Source organism: Sycon ciliatum, chromosome 5, assembly GCF_964019385.1.
Source record: "Sycon ciliatum chromosome 5, ocSycCili1.1, whole genome shotgun sequence".
In the NCBI taxonomy this organism is placed as follows: Eukaryota; Metazoa; Porifera; class Calcarea; order Leucosolenida; family Sycettidae; genus Sycon; species Sycon ciliatum.
The window spans coordinates 19,488,242-19,505,944 of NC_088647.1; the positions used below are offsets into that span (position 1 = coordinate 19,488,242).

At 47.1% G+C, this 17,703-nt stretch overlaps 1 protein-coding gene across 1 annotated transcript; it reads right to left on the bottom strand.

Moving 5' to 3' along the window:
* Positions 1-1,415: 1,415 nt before the first annotated feature.
* LOC135817947 (glutathione synthetase-like) lies at positions 1,416-17,618 on the bottom strand. The gene is made up of 13 exons (XM_065331254.1): positions 17,015-17,618; positions 13,571-13,640; positions 12,576-12,868; positions 11,753-11,804; positions 11,076-11,149; positions 10,660-10,740; positions 9,618-9,701; positions 8,677-8,746; positions 6,823-6,944; positions 6,338-6,407; positions 5,748-5,829; positions 3,701-3,899; positions 1,416-2,575 (listed from the first exon to the last, which is right to left on the bottom strand). The coding sequence occupies exons 1-13, from the start codon at positions 17,239-17,241 to the stop codon at positions 2,446-2,448; spliced, it is 1,554 nt and encodes a 517-aa protein (XP_065187326.1). The 5' UTR covers positions 17,242-17,618; the 3' UTR covers positions 1,416-2,445.
* Positions 17,619-17,703: the final 85 nt, after the last annotated feature.

A 17,703-nucleotide genomic window follows, 5' to 3' on the forward strand; every position in this document is an offset into this window, starting at 1 on the left:
CTGTAACTAAAGACCACCGTGACTAGCGACCAGCCTGGTACTACAGTAAAACCTGTAACTAAAGACCACCGTGACTAGCGACCAGCCTGGTACTACAGTAAAATCTGTAACTAAAGACCACCGTGACTAGCGACCAGCCTGGTACTACAGTAACATCTGTAACTAAAGACCACCGTGACTAGCGACCAGCCTGGTACTACAGTAAAATCTGTAACTAAAGACCACCGTGACTAGCGACCAGCCTGGTACTACAGTAAAATCTGTAACTAAAGACCACCGTGACTAGCGACCAGCCTGGTACTACAGTAAAACCTGTAACTAAAGACCACCGTGACTAGCGACCAGCCTGGTACTACCGTAAAACCTGTAACTAAAGACCACCGTGACTAGCGACCAGCCTGGTACTACAGTAAAATCTGTAACTAAAGACCACCGTGACTAGCGACCAGCCTGGTACTACAGTAAAACCTGTAACTAAAGACCACCGTGACTAGCGACCAGCCTGGTACTACAGTAAAACCTGTAACTAAAGACCACCGTGACTAGCGACCAGCCTGGTACTACAGTAAAACCTGTAACTAAAGACCACCGTGACTAGCGACCAACCTGGTACTACAGTAAAACCTGTAACTAAAGACCACCGTGACTAGCGACCAACCTGGTACTGTACTACAGTAAAACCTGTAACTCAAGACCACCGTGACTAGCGACCAACCTGGTACTACAGACCACTTCGCCAGGCACGGACGGTCTCACATTCATATCAAGAGTACATAGTTTTCATGTACTCTTGATTCATACATGTATGGTTGCGCGGTGCAAACCTCTAACTAAGGACCACCTGCCACTAAAGACCGCTTTCTCTGGCACCAAGGGGTGGTCGTTAGTCACAGGTTTCACTGTACACTAGAGTATGCATACACCACGGCTATAAAGTACAGTGAACCCTGTCTAAGACGACCGTTCAAGGGACCTGCAAAACGTGGTCTCTCTTACAGGTTGATTCCCTTGTCCAGGGTCGTTTGACTGGAAAAAGCACCCCTTGGTTCTGGTTTCAGCGGTGTGCTAGGACAGGTGGCCGCCTTCTGAGTGTTCGCCTTGACATGCAGGTTTGACTGTATAGATGTCAATATCCCGGGAGGGACCTTATACAGTAGCGAGGTTTCACAGCAATCAAGTGCAGGGGTGCAGCAGCCAGTCCGGTCAAAGCACTTTTTCGCCCAGAATGCAGGATTTTGCACCCTAATTTCTAAAATTTCCCGGGGAGACCCCGACCCCCCCCTCCGGCTGCACCACCTCCAAAGGCGGCGCTACGCGCCTGAAGTGTGCGTCCGTCTGAGAGCCCTCAGCACAAGCAAGCTTTGCTTGATCTCACCGTTTCTCCTTTAGTTATGAACATCCAGGAAAACCCTAAGTAAAGATGCACCTACCAGATGACTCGAATTCAGACACGGAAATTCAGAACCTACAAAACAGAAAAAATGCTAACCTTTATATGGCTGATGGTGCCAGCACCAAAGCAATGTAGAAACTAAAAGCTAGTAAAAGTAATGGAAGATGCGTTCAATCCCCTGGTGAGAAGCATAGTCTAGTTATAAACAGAGAGAGAGAGAGAGAGAGAGAGAGAGAGAGAGAGAGAGAGAGAGAGAGAGAGAGAGAGAGAGAGAGAGAGAGAGAGAGAGAGAGAGATAGAGAGTTGCAAACTACTCGCTATAATTGTAGCGCTCACTGCTTTGAAATTGTGTACATGTAGTGTAGTGGGCCGTCTGCCCAGATGCAGCCATGATCAGTGTTGGGACATGGTCATATCCACTCACATGAACACACACACACACACACACACACACACACACACACACACACACACACACACACACACACTACTACTACTACTACTACTACTACTACTACTACTACTACTACTACTAGCAGCATGACTGCCCAGATGGGCAAGTGTCACCCCTATGAAAAGGGGACCAGAAAACGGGAGTCGGATCACAAGCAGGACCGCGAATGTCCGGCTAGGTCCTGCTGCCAACGGAAATTGCGTTTACAATGTGGGCAGCTGAGGGGCAGAGCTGCTCTCTCAGCAGCAGCAGCAGCAGCACACACACACACACACACACACGCACACACACACATGCACACACACATGAACACACACACATACACATACACACACACACACACACGCACACACACACACACACACACACACACACGCTGATCGGTTCGAAGTCAGAAACTGACGTAAACAGGGTCCAATCGAGAGCAACAGCGGGAACGCACACATCATTCATCTCCGCCCGTCAATTCAGATACTCATTAGCAGTTGCACACGCCCCGCAAGTGCCAAGCTTAGAGTGACAGCAGATACTGCAGCACTGCGACATCAGCTGCAGTTCACGTAACGTTGGCCAGTAACTCCACACCCTGTACTACTTGTCACACTAGCCATGGCGAGTCAAGGCAAGCTGCACCTATGATCACACCGCCTTCGTTGGAATCGGCCGCCTTCGTCCTCAGCAGAACTCCACCTGTTGCGTTCAGCTCCACTTTATCACAGTCCACAGATCTGTAGAGAGGAAGCACCGCATCATAATGGCACAAGAAATGACACGATTTGCGAGTTTAATAGTTTGGTGTTGGGCTGGTAGAGCAATTTTACGGCCCTTGTGAGGCTTAGTCAGACTATAACTGGGAACTGTGCTCATAGTGTTCACACCTGAACAATACCCACAGAGACGCAGCACAGTACATGGCTACACAAATAACAGAGACTACTGTACAGGCAGAACATTTAGGCGGCCAATAATTTCGCCCAGCTCCAAAGAAAGTTAGTTGGTCCGGTTGTAAATTTCGTACGTGGATCATAAAAGTGTATTGTATTGAAAAGCTGGACAAATCGACATTAGTCCAGCATCTAATTTAGTCCAAAAGCTCCTTGGATGAAAAAAACGAAATTAAATTCCAGCGGAATATTTCTGTTTACACATTATCATTGCTAAATATTGCGACAGAGCTTTCGGCCATATTTTCAATTCATTGCATTCCCAACTCATCACAACCACGCGCTCTTCAGCCGAACCATACAGACACCAGCAAGGACACTTCCGTTGAGAGATAATATTGCTCCACGCCTCTAGACAGCTGTTTCGCTCCCTGTCGGAGCTCATCAGTAGAGGATGATAATGATGATAATGGAGGAATGATCATTCTTATACACCAGAAATGGCGCAAGTGCGCGCTTTCCACATATATCAATGGCATATGCAAGCTGCTAAAATGGTAAAATGTGAGAACAGCGATAAATAATCATAGTACGCGCTCATTGGTGGAGAAACACACCACACAGGCAACGAAAATCTTACGCGGAATACTGATGCCAATGGAAAGTACATGTATATTGTTTATTATTAAAATGGCGTGGAGCAATATTATCTCTCAACGGAAGTGTCCTTGCTGGTGTCTGTATGGTTCGGCTGAAGAGCGCGTGGTTGTGATGAGTTGGGAATGCAATGAACATTATCATTGCGTGCAGATTATCAAGTTTCATTTTCTCTCTCTTTTAAAAAATAAATAAATTTGTTTTGCTTTTTCGTTAGTTGTGCCAGGCCAGTGATATGATGTGATGTGATTGCCCGTATATACGTATAAGAGGCTTTTTCACGCATGGCTACAAGATGGCGATGGTGCTCACCTGACGTACACACCATAGACGCCGAGCTCGCTGGCCGCGGACACTGGCCGCGTGTCCACGGATGAACACTTGGAGGTGACCAAGTAGTTAGTGTAGGTGGGCGGCAGGATGCGCTCCATCAGAATGTATGCACCTCGCGACGGGTCGCCGTCCAGACGCTGAAGCGCTTCACGGATATCGTCATCGTAAAGGTTATGGCCTGGGAGAGAGAGAGAGAGAGAGAGGGGGGGGGGGGGGAGGCAGATGCAGAGAAATGAGATAAGTACAGCATAAAAGCGGCGATCACAGCCACAACCGGTTTAGAACTCTACACTACAGTCAACTTTGCGTATAACGACAGTCGGCGGGGCATCAGAAAAGTATCCTTATTTTGCAAAGTGTCCTTATACCCGAAGTCTACGGTATACGTATTACAGTTAGATGAGACTTTTCTCTGGGCAAGGAAATTCTGTCGTTATTCGCGAAATGTCGTAATATCCGCAGTCAGTATTAGTGAAGTTGACTGTATATTAAAGTTCAAAGTTCTTCAAACTGGAAAAAGAGGAAACAAAGGTCGTACACGTTTGTGCTTTACACCAGTTTTACAATTGTGTGTAGAAACTAAGTTAGTACAAGTAGTACAGTAGTCCCTCTCTAATCCGGCACCTTTTGCTACGGCGTTTTCTGCTGGATTAACGAGGGTGCTGGATTAAGAAATCCTGCCCTCTGACCCGGCCCTACCCAATTGCATGCATGTATCATACGTCAAAACGCAGGGTTTTTCCGTGTCGACCCCAGTATTTGGTGCACGGCTTTATATTCTCAACTTTTCTCCAGGAATACACACAGTGATAAAGTAAAACAGAGAACATGTTCACATGTATACGTACTCTTGCACACACACGCACAGTCGATTTACGACTGCCGGATTATGAAATCAAACTACATACAGTTTGAGCGATTCGTTTAAAAAAGTCACTGCCGGAGGCGGAATTCAAGTGCCGGATTAAGATGTAGGAATTGAACGAAAAAAAATCGGTTTCGTCAGAAAGTGCGCCGGTTGGCAAGGGTTCCGGATAAACAAGTGCCGGATTAGAGAGGGACGACTGTATAACACAACAAGCTGAGATAGTAGGCACCTATACCATCAGCCCAGTCACAGTTTTACGCATGACCAATGGCGCTGCACAAGGCTATGCCCATGTCAGGTATGTGTGAATGCTCTCTTCTAGATCGATTATCATGCTCCAGAACGAATCATTCTTTGACCATACAACTCATACTTTTACACTAGACTTTATAGAAAGAAATCATGTAAATGTGGTGCCCGTAAAAGCACGTGTTCGCTAAGGGCGCGTTCAGACTACCGATAAAAAGTGACCGATTGGACAAGTTTCCAAGGTGGTTTGATCACGTGACGTTACTGGCACGCTACCGGCGGAAGCGTTTTACTGCCGCGGCTGCTGTGGCAGCAAAACCTTTCCGGCAGTAAAAAAGAGTGCTCAGGCTGGGAAAAAGGGAAAATCCCTTCTCAGTGCCGCGGTGAGAGCTGCAAAAGTTACATACCGGTAACGTTAGTTTATCGGTAGTGTGAATGTCCTTCACGGTTGATCGCCTTTCACGGTTTGACGGGATTCACGGTAGTCTGAACGCGCCCTAAGCAAAGAGATCACATGCACTGTGTTCTGGACAACGTGATGATTCTAGTGGATGCACACCCCACTGTCACAGTGTGAAGTGTGCATTTGTACCTATGATCTTTGTTTGCTATTATGTCACTCATAAACCATGTACAGTGTACTGTATACATTCATGTGGCTGTGCGCTGTCTGGCATGCCAGTTGCACCGTACACACTTTTTTTAGCTGCGCCTGCCTGGCTTTTCCTTTGATCTCTCAGTCGTTCTCCGCGTTCACACACACACACACACACACACACACACACACACACACACACACACACACACACACACACACACACACTTGTTAGTTCTTGTAAAAGACGCAAGTCACAAGATGTCTTTGGTGCGTTTGCAGAACCACCACATGCCTACAATGATCACACTCACCTCCGCCCTCTCTTTGCGGCTTCATGACGTAGCGCGACGGGTCAGTGAGTGCCAGTGCAGCCGCCTTATCGCCTTCCTCACCCTAATGCATGCATGCACACACAACAGTTATACGTCTGAGTGCACACACACGTGACACACACACACACACTCACACTCACACAGACACACACACACACTCACACAGACACACACACGCCTTGAACCTTGAACGCCCATTGCCGTAGCAATGACACGCACACGCACACACACACACACACACACACACACACACACTCTCTCTCTCTCTCTCTCACACACACACACACACGCACACATACACATGCACGCACACGCACACACACGCGCGCACGCACACACGCACACACACACGCACACACACACACACCCATGGGTCACCATGACTAATTCTTATTGAAATCTGTCATGGAGACGTATATTTTGAAGAGCCGTCTAAGCCAGTGAGCTTACAGCATTGATACAAACATGTTGTCTTATACTGGCACCACGCATACGATCCTATGGTTAAACAGAAGCTCATCCAACGACTAAACTATTAGCAATTCAACAGAACGTGTGTGAGAACATACCAGGTCCAAGCTCCACAGTTTGGCAAACACTGCTTGCATCTGGGCGGCCTTGCTTTCATCTGGAACAAATCTGTAGGAACAACAGAAAGTAGATCGACATATCAGGAATGAATGGCCACCTGGGATCATCACCACAGTGCACAAAACATTATCAACATCCTATTCGCACCGCGCACTGTAGTGTACCCAAGAGAAACTGCTACGATGAGCACAGCTTTATGCCGATGGAGGCTTACCACCAAGTGTCAATGTTCAGTTCCATCCATTTGCATAGACTGGTTCCATATCATTGCCATGCGACTAAACTTGTGTAGAAAGTGGTCATGTCATGTGTACAGTGGAACCAACATGGCTGCCCTATCTGGTCACGTGATAGAGGTTCAACACCATCGAGATCGGAATGGCTCATGCAACAAATCCAAGGATGATAAACGCTAAACAGTCGCACACAAACACAGTGCATGTCACGTTTGCAGTTTGCGTACCGGGAAAGAATGTCTGGATGTGCCAGCACCTGCTGGATTTTCTTTGCACCAACCAGCTGGTAGGGTATGGTCGGGCAGACAACACACCGAGCACGCTCTAGCGCCAGCCGTACTGCCCATTCCTGCGCGAAGGGGATACATGAGTAAGCATCACCGCCCACGCCCGGGTGCACACAACAGTGCGCACACGCATGCACCACGCATGCACGCAGAACGCACACACATGCATGCACCCACACCCCCACACACACCCGTACATACGACAAACACAGAATGCACATTGTACAGCTTGCTCAGTACATGCCCGGGTGCGGGCAACAGTGCGCACACGTATGCACCCACACACACCCCGCCGCGTGCACGCAGAGCGCACACACATGCATGAAGCACACACACGCCTGCATGCACACATCCGCATGCCCGCATACCCACACATACAACAACCACAGAATGCACGTCGTACAGCTTGCTCCAATACATATCAGCAGACACTGACTATGTGCAATGCATGCATGAACGTACAACTCATCACTTCCCATACTTCATTGAACACATGCGCAAAAAAACAGAAATTCAAGGCAAAATATAGTAGAACTCCCCAATTTCAGCGAAAATGGACACTGCCTGCGACTCAAAACGTACATAACCTTTTGTATGCAAATAAACACTTTATTTATTTATTCAACATCTTATGGTTTCCGATGGCAGCCAAAACTGGAAGATGTGGGTGATAGCCAACCATGGTAAAAAGAAGGAGAAGATTATATACATGAAAAGGAAACAGCCGAAAAGTTATATTGATTAGTTTTATTATTATTATGGTGCACTCAGTCATCAGCAGGCCCTCAGATTCACTTTAAATTCTTTCAATGATGCAGAAGTCTTCACTGAGTCGGGTAGTTGTAGCCACGCACAGTAGCCCTGGAAGAATGGCGATCTTGTGAATTGCGTTGACTTGGCCTTGGGAAGAGACACTTTGTTTCTGGTTGAGCGGCCCGAAACAAACCAGTTATAAGGCTTTATATGTTCAGGAACACAACCCAAGAGCATTCAATGAACCAATATACAGAGGCAAGTTAGTCGGCGTTGCTCTAGCGGAGTAGTCTGAGCTAATAAGTACAACTCATTGGAGGGAAAGGAAGGTTTCTTCGAGAACAAATTTTTTTAGAACTTTCTTATGATGAACTTCAATGGAATCGGATAAGACCTTAGCTAGGCCACACCAGGCTGTGGCAGCATATTCAAACAATGGAAGGAGATAAGTTTTATATATAGCTGAACGGCACGGAATAGAGAGATGTTTACAATGACTTTTAATATAGCCAAGAGCACGGCTGACTTTATTACAAATCTAATCTACATGAGCCGACCAGGACATGGATGAATCGAACATTACCCCTGTCAACGAACACTAATTTTGGGTGCAGTTTTTCGTTGAAAAGCCGATACATGTACTTTGCGATTCGGAGCGGTCAAAAGGGAACCTGGTAGGCCGCGGGGAGTGCCTGGAACTGGGGAGTCCAGATAAGGGAGTTTTGCTGCATACGCGCATCTGCGGCTTGCTCGATACATTCCAGTGCTTGAGGCACATGCATGCACAGATTGCATATCCATCTTTTTGTGAGAGTCGGCTCTTAGGATGACAAGAAGGCAACCATGCACGTTCAATTGGTGAAGTAAAACAATAATTATGGATAGAAGTTAACAACTACACCACCACTGCCTCCACCACTAGCATCACCGCCACGACAACCACCACAACCAGGATGATCACAACCAACAGCAGTGGCAGCAGCAGCAGCAGCAGTAGCATGCACATCATCTTGCACATACAGCACTTCAATGACCTCTCACCTCGTCCGTGGTGATCAGCTCAGGTACGTAGCAGGTACGCATGTACACAACCGCCACCTCCGTGTTGTCTCTGTCGTCCACCAGAAACACACACACACACACACGAACACAAAAGAGGACGTTTACGAGCAAGACACATTAGATTGCCGATATACGTATCCTCTTTATCTGAGCCAGTACACGCACAGGTATGTGCATGGTATTAGATGAACATGCTGTCAAACAACAACAGGTATGTACAGTGTACATGTACAAACATTTAAAACTGCCATGTGAATATTGCTTCGACTCGAAATATGCTACTATAATTTGTAAGTCAATACAACCTGTAATAGCAAGTTGCAAATGTAATAATTTTCCTAAACAGCAATTTGAAAACGTTTTTTAAAAGGGATACGGAACCATAGCCAATGGTGTGTGTGTGTATGTGTGTGTGCGTGTGTGTGTGTGCATGTGTGTGTGTGCGTGTGTGTGTGTGCGTGTGTGTGTGTGTGTGTGTGTGTGTGTGTGTGTGTGTGTGTGTGTGTGTGTGCATGCGTGTTGAATGCGCAACTTGCCCCACTTATCGTATTGTGTACAGCCAAAAGCACAACACATATTAGGTATTACAGGTTTCTGGGAATATATTCTCACAAAGAGACTTTACCACAAGAAGTTAAAATGGATTTACATGCTTCTGATAAAATTATAAAATTAATAATTTGTAATACCCTGTGTCTTACAGTATTCAGACAACTGTAGCAAATGCTGGCATTACTCTTTTCTATTATAAATAATAATTATATACCTTTTCACTGATGGTCCTTTATCACTGTCTTTTTCTCACTGTAGCTCCTCATTGTTGTTTTTTTACCAGGCGTGGGCCATCCCCTGATTTCATAGGTGCCAAAAAAAAATAGAGAAGAGAAAAAAAGAAAGAAAAGTTACATTACGAAACTCACATGTAATAACGTCGAGTTGCTTCATCTAGCCGACCTCGCTGGATCAAGTCAGGAAGCGATGCCCGGATCATACGAATGCCATGACTAATAAAGAGCAACAGAGCAGACAACATGACAGCCAGAGGACATGAGAAATCACTTGCCATCGATGTTTACCGGACCATCACACACCATCACACCACATAGGACACTAGCAAGCAACGAGCATAAAGTTGCTCAAAACAAAACATCCAGATGAACCACCAACTAGGCAACTTGGACTACCACTACCGCAACCTCGAGAATGTCACTGCATGGCACTCACTTCAGCAGCAATGGGTCAACGTATAATTGAATGAACGACTGTTCACGTGCGCGCGCTCATACACCTACATATCGTAATTGTCGAGGTACAATATGCACCCCTATAGGCCTTATGCACATTGTACAGATGCACGAAATCCCGTATAATCTTGTAGAATCCCGTAGACCCGGTTGGGTGTTGAATGTGCAGGACCCTATTGTGTTTACTGCTATTTCCACTATGAAATGGGCAATGAAGGCATTTCATACGAAATCTTTTTCCGGCAGAGATCTAGCTAGTCGTTAGTTCAATCCCAAAGTGAAGAAGGCTTGAAAAGTGATCGTTTGCCATGAATTGTGAGGCTAAATGGGTCAAACGCGCATGTATAGCACACAATGAACACCCAACCGGGTATGTACACACCTACGGCCATAGTACAGAACTTCGTACATCTGTACAATGTGCATAAGGACTATTGGACCACCCTTCTGTCAAATGTATACTTAGGTCCCAGTAATAGTTATACACATTACATACACAGCTTGCACCTCAGAGTACACGCGGCAACAGGGAGTGTTTTCTCAGCACTCCTGTCTGGTCGTTCGTCTACATGTCAAAACTGGACAAAAGCATGCAGATGGGAGTTCGAGCCCAACTTCGAGCACAACTAAAGTGCGCACTATACTCCAGCATACGCAGCACATTCATACCGATCCATCACATCGTGTGGGCGAAATTCAAACCGTGGGTATCACTCACTTCAGCATTAGTGCATTCTCCAGTGGATTCTGGTCAAAGATGTTGGTTTCACTGGCATGTGATAGCAGTATGACTACAGCCCTGTTGGAAACAAATCAACACAACAACAGCAGCATGTAAGAACGAGTGAAACTGCAACGCGGAACGGCCTTGTGTGTCGGAGATCTCAGAGCTACAAGTGATTGTTTTCCCTTGCCCATGACAGCAGCAATATGCTGGCACTTCATGCTGAGGGTTACTGAAAACACACAGACACACAACGACAAACACATGCATATCAAGTGCACACATGCGCCACACAAATGTGCGTGCACACACACACACATGCGCGCGCAACATACATGCAGACAGACACACCCACCCTCACACCCACAGACACACACACACAGACAGACAGACACACACACATGACCTACTTGGTTTCTCCATACACCGTCCACGCTGCCGCAATAGCCTTGGCCAAATTCGCCATCACGTTATTCTCAGGGAGCTGAAAAACAAAAAATACAAAAGCTTTCTTGCCTGCTATACAATTCAACACTGTATACAATTCTACACCACTGCTAATAATTATACTGTAATTATTAGCAGTGGTGTAGTAGTGAGTGTCGTGAACATAAAGTTAAAAACTAAAAGCCCTGCAAGAACAGAATGACACACATCTGACGAACATACGTCCATGTATTCGTTACAGCACATACATAGCTATGTTCAGGCACACACATACACACATGCACAGACACACACAACACACTTGTACTTGTACAGTCAGCTTCGCTTATAACGACACTCGGCGGGGCATCAACAAAGTGTCCTTATTCGCGAAGTGTCGTTATACCCGAAGTCTCATTATATGTATTACAGTTGGAAGGGACTTTGCTCTGGCATGGAAATGCTGTCGTTATTGGCGAATTGTCGTTATATCCGCAGTCGTTATTAGCGAAGTTGACTGTACTTGCTCACTGCCAAAACTGGTCACGTGGGTCTCCCCGGGAGACACACACACACACAACAAACACATACACACACAGCACACACACACCACTCGACGGGCACCGCAATTGGCAAGTCAGCCAGCTCAAAGTGACCCTACTGAACGCTTGAGATCTTCATTGCTCGTCCCAGCTATCCAGCCAAGCATGTATCTACAACGTAGCAAAAAGAGAATCACAGCACATCCTGATACATACTACCAAGAGTACATAACCCCCCAGAGCGTGCAACGCCGATCCAGCTCTGTGTAGGGTCTTGGTCGAGCGGAATCGGATCTTCTGATGTCATGCGTACACTTCACACCAGCGCAAGGCCGGTCTCGAGGCAGGGCACCATTGTTTTTGATCCAAGAGTACCCGCGACTCCCTGGGTTCCCCTCAGATGTGTACGGTATTATGACGCAAAGATCCGATTCCGCTCGACCAAGACCCTATGGCTATGCAGAGCTGGATCAGGCGTTGCACACTCTGGGGGGTTATGTACTCTTGATACTACGCTACTTGGATCTGACAAGGTCTGCAAAGAAGCAACATACAAACAGTCACACTGCAATGGGTACAGTACTACTAGTAGCTGTCGGGGTTGCAAGTGATGATAAGCACACTCACCGCATTACTCACATCCCACTGCTTCAGTTTAGGAGCTGCATCTATGCCTTGATCGTTGAGGGGGTGGCGGTGTTCTTACAGACGCGCTAAACTCAGTCCAACTGACTCGTGCCAACTGTGATATATTTTTTTAAATTGCCGCATTTTCGGCAACACTGGAGATTTTGAAACAAGGCGTAGATGCAGCATTCCCACTGATGGCACTGTACAAACATGACTGGGGGGGGGGGGGGGGGGGGGGGGGGGTAGCAGAATCAAACCCTTGAGCCCTGGCCACAACCAAACTTTCATCTTCACTAGAATGACCGTCCGTACCTATGGTATTCGGGCATTCGGCCGGCCAGCGCGCCAAACGACGCTGCGATCGTGTTGATCTCAATCTGCTTGAACGGACACTTGGCCACGTAAGGCAGAGGTCGCACGGATGATTGGGAACCGTCGCCGCCGGCACACTCAAGATACGGCGGGCATTTGACGCCACTGCAAACCGAGGAGGACGTCGTCGTTGCCGTGGAATCAGTTGCTGTGGCAGCAGCATCCCGTTCTGCTCTGGCTTCGGCAGAGAAGTGGAGCATGTAGTCGGCACGATGGATACCAAGAATGGCGGGCTATACAGAGAAAAACAAAGACCGGAGAAGAGCACAAGGACACTCACAATCAGCTTAAAAATAAAGAGGTGTTATCATTGCCTTTTTCAAGGGCATGCCGGCAGTATCTATTGGATTGTATTTAATTAATTATTATTGGAAGAATTTGTAGCCAAGAGACCGTTTTTGGGTAGTGGTGTATAACTGTGTGAACATGAACTGTGACTACCGTGGAGTCTGCACACCTTTAGGAAAGTATCTATCGAAGTGCAGGCTTTGTGCAAGACTTTTGTTTCTCGCGCATATCGACAGCACGTGTCCACAGCTATTATGCATGCCCACTACACAGCTCTCACGCATGTCCACTGCCCACAATACACTTTTCCGGCATGTTGGCCAACAAATGTGCCGGCATCAAAGGCCACTTGCTGACACAGTCTTCGGGTGCTGAGGAACTGCAGGAATTTAATAATAAGAGAGCAAGCGACAAGGACTGCACCCACAGCAAGTACAGTAAAACCTGTCAAGGCGACCACTCTGATCAGGCGACCACCTTCCCCCAGCTGACTACTGAAACCAGGATCAACGGATGCTTTTTCTAGTCACATGACCCTGGATGAGAAGACCGCCTGTACACGACGACCAACAGTTAAAAGGCCTCTTGAGTGGTCGCCTTAGACAGGTTTCACTGGATTTCACCTAGGCTACAAGTTGCCGACTGACCTTCACGTAGCCTTCCTTATGCACCGACAGGTAGATGGTGTACAAGCGGTGCTGGAACTCATCGTGGAGGCTGTGTCGCATAGGCACGCAGGGAACAGAGTCAGAAAACTCCACTTAGACGTAACGAACACCAGCAAGCACAACTACAGGAGTCAGAAATTTGTTCGTGGTTTTACAAAATTAGGACAGGTATACCACGGCAAAAGGCACGAAGAAGCAAAGTCCAGCATCAAATTTAAAAGTCGGCTTATACATGTAGGGCTAAATTCAGCCAAAATTGGGTTTTCTGCCCTCTCCGCCGACCTTGTTCACCACACCAGCAACACGACTCCAAATTCTAGTAGACACTGATATTGATTGCATCGTACAGCTGTTTTGATCATACAGATCTTATCAGTGAAGGTTGCGAGAGCACTGAATGGCCAGAACTTGTGAATAGGACTCTTTTTTTTTTATACGGAGAATTAAGCGGGATTCACAGAAGCTTTTTTGCGATGCGACACGCGATGCGACAGCCGCGAAACCGGGAAATCCCCAAATCGCAACCATCGCGGACCCCACGCAACTGCCGCAACAGGGCCATCGCAGGCCATCGCAGAAGTTGAGCTTGGCTCAACTTTTGCGATGCGATGCGACAAGCGATTTGGCGTACGATTTTGACCTTTTCTACAGCAAAGTTGTACAAAGGTTCAAGAGTTGCCTATAAATTTGTACAAGCTGTATCAAACCGCGCGAATATCATGGTGACGTAGCCAAATCAGCAAGATTTTGTCGCATCACTGACTTCTTCTGTGAATGGTATTTCGCGAGTTCGCATCGCACGCGTCCGTCGCAGATCGCGTTGCATCGCGTGTCGGTTTGCCAAAAAGCTTCTGTGAATCCCGCTTAACTGTGAAAATGAAGAAGCAGTGCAATCGTGCACTTTGGGGTGACGTAAGGAAAAACACACGGAAATACAGTAAAACCTGTAACTAAAGACCACCGTGACTAGCGACCAGCCTGGTACTACAGTAAAACCTGTAACTAAAGACCACCGTGACTAGCGACCAGCCTGGTACTACAGACGACTTCGCCTGGCACGGACGATCTCACATCCATTGTATGTGCGACCGTGCGGTGCAAACCTCTAACTAAGGACCACCTGCCACTAAAGACCGCTTTCTCTGGCCCCAAGGGGTGGTCGTTAGCCACAATTTTTACTGTAGTGCAAGATCACACTGATACGTGCAAGGTACTGCAGACATAGATATACACGTGATACTGTAGGTGCAAACTGTCACACCGCGCTAAATAACGCGCTGAATGTTGAAGTGACAATTCAGGCGTGTGTGTGCACGTGTGTGTGTGTGTGTGTGTGTGTGTGTGTGTTGCTATGTGTCTAAAATAGCGGTTTGCTACCAACGCTTCCGCACTGGGCATGTGAAAGTGAAGCGAAAGTGAAGTGTGTACGTGTGCGTGCGTGAGTGTGTGTTAAAAGCGCGCTATGACCTTTCGCGTCTACATTATTGCACGTATGTAGTATCTAATTCTATCTATGTCTGCAACACCTAACACACATCAGTGTGATCTTCCACCTATTCTCCATGTGTTAGCACTCATGTAACTTCAAAGCGCACGACTGCTCCACTTCTTCACTTTCACGGCAATCCTATATATATATATATATATATATATATATTATACAAAGTGCTATTTACAAGTTCTAGCCATTCGGCACTCTACAACCTTGGCTGGTGGGATATGTATGATGGAAACAGCTGTATGAAGCAATCAATAGCAGTATGTACTATCTACTTAGCTTGGAGTCGTGCAGTTATTGCGGTGAGCAAGATCGCAGGGAGCATGTGCTGGGGAGTTACGACTAAAATGATGAACAGGCTGGAAGCTGCTGCGTATGCTCCTGACTAACTTTACATTCCGTCCGAACATTGATTTGGAGTTGCACACTCTTGAGAGGTGGTGTAAGGTAGGTACTCTTCCTATCACGGTAAGGTATCGTCACAGTGTGCCAACTTGATGTAAGTTACAGCCGGGAAAAGGCAGCAGCGGATCCGGCGATCTCTACAGGGCGGTTTCCAGTAGTCAAAACTGAATAGCTGAAACATGTACAAGGGCACACATATGGTTGCCAGTAGTACATTTACGAAATTTCGGGGGTTCCGCGGAACCCCTCCTGGATCCGTCCCTGAAAGGAACTGCGTATGGCTGGATGCGGCACACCTCCCTATGACGAGAAGCTATGCAAGTACATGTACATCTGTACAGTGAACTGAAGCATACCGAGTACAGCAAAACTCCCCTAATCCGGGCAGGTCGGGACCGGGCGCTGTCCGTAACTAGGAATTGCCCATAACTCAGAACATACAAAGTTGAAACTCATTGAAGGCAAGAAAACGTTATGCCAACCAATAGTTTTGGAGCTGTTTTTCGTCGAGGAGCCGATATTAGCGACTCTAGAGCGGTCAGGAAGGTGCCCGGCAGACGGGCATGCCCGGATTATGGTGTCCGAATAAGGGGAGTTTTACTGTAAAAATACTTGTGCTGCAGCCCGGAGCTAGCCCATTGTTGTGCTGAGTTACCCACTGCTTAGGGCGAATTGAATGTGGATTGGCTGCACCGCATGCAATGTGTGTACAATGCCCTGGCTGTGTGAGTTTCAATCAAGACTCGCTCATGCGCACCAACTCCAACACATAGTCACAAAGGGGTCCAGGTGGTGGGGTACCTCTGTGGTACTTTACGGCTTAGGAGAGCTCCCCATATCCACTGGGCACACCGCGGCACAGGCACATAATCCCTGTCCACAAATCCGTCATGCCAGGCCAAGGGTTCCCGATTGACAACGAGTGTGTGTAAGTGTATGGATTGTGTGTGTATGCGTGCACATGCAAGCATGTGCCTGTGTGTGCACGTGCACTTGCACGCATGTGTTACAGCATGGGAGGAATAAGGACATTAAGGTCATGCACATGCTGACCATGTACCAGTGTAGTGTACAGCCTTTAGCCAGCATCCTGAGGTACTCTTCCGGCAATCTTGTGTTTGAATTTCCATACACCGGTGGACCATCACTGACCCTGCAGTAAATCTAGTGGGCAAACATTGGCCAAAGAGATCTGAACGAATGAATAAAACGGCACAAGGCATTCTGCAGTTTTGTATGCATGTCCTGCAGCTCCACAAACAACTGATCGCGTCGTCCTATTGCCATGTACTAGTACCCATGCCGGGTACATCACTAGCCGAATTGTTCGTGGATCGACAGTAAAATGTAATTCAAAAGTGATACTGGTACTACCAAGAGTACACAACCATGGGGGTTATGTACTCTTGGTAGTACCAGTAGGGGATTTGAGTTATACTGTATATACACCGAGATACCCTATAGTATTATATAGGCCTACCCCGCGGAATTTCCAAAATGCAAAAATGGTGACTGCTTACTTTTCAAATACTTCACAGAGAAATGTGTGGTCCCGGCTGACTGTGTCCACCAACTCATTGAACAGAGGCTGTATAGCTCTAAGCTCATCCAAACCTGACTGCGGGATAGGACTCGGGTAGAGGGTTGCTGGGCTGTGCACCAGCTGGCCCTCGCCGTTCAACATCAGGCTCCCATGGCCCTCCAGAAATCGTTTTGCTCTATCGACGAGTAGTGCTGAGGACTCCATTCCACCAACGTATTAGTTAAAATTCTGGTACATGTACATGTAGCAAAAATACTACAGTCGTCGCGTCGCGTTTCACAACCCAGAGCAGCCCAGTAAAGTAAGTTAGTTTCTTCGAAGGGCACGTGTTGAATCTGTTTCTTTTCGAAGCTGTTTAGTTGTTCTGCACATTTTTTGAATGTTTCTGGAACACAGCCCTACGTGTACCTTGCCCGATATAATTATTACAAGCTGAGTAAAAATATTGGACTGGCAATGTTCACTTGCTACTACTTAGTACGATTGCCGACGGAATGCCAAAGTGGAGGGGAAGGGCCCTGCATTTGTTTGCCTTCTGTGTTAGATAACGATAATGGAAAGCACAGGAGTCAGCAACTCCACAACAAACAGGACCTGGAGCACCTCCGTGAGATGGTAAATGACCGGAACTCATGGTGCGAACTGTCCCCGAAGGTCTGTGGCCGG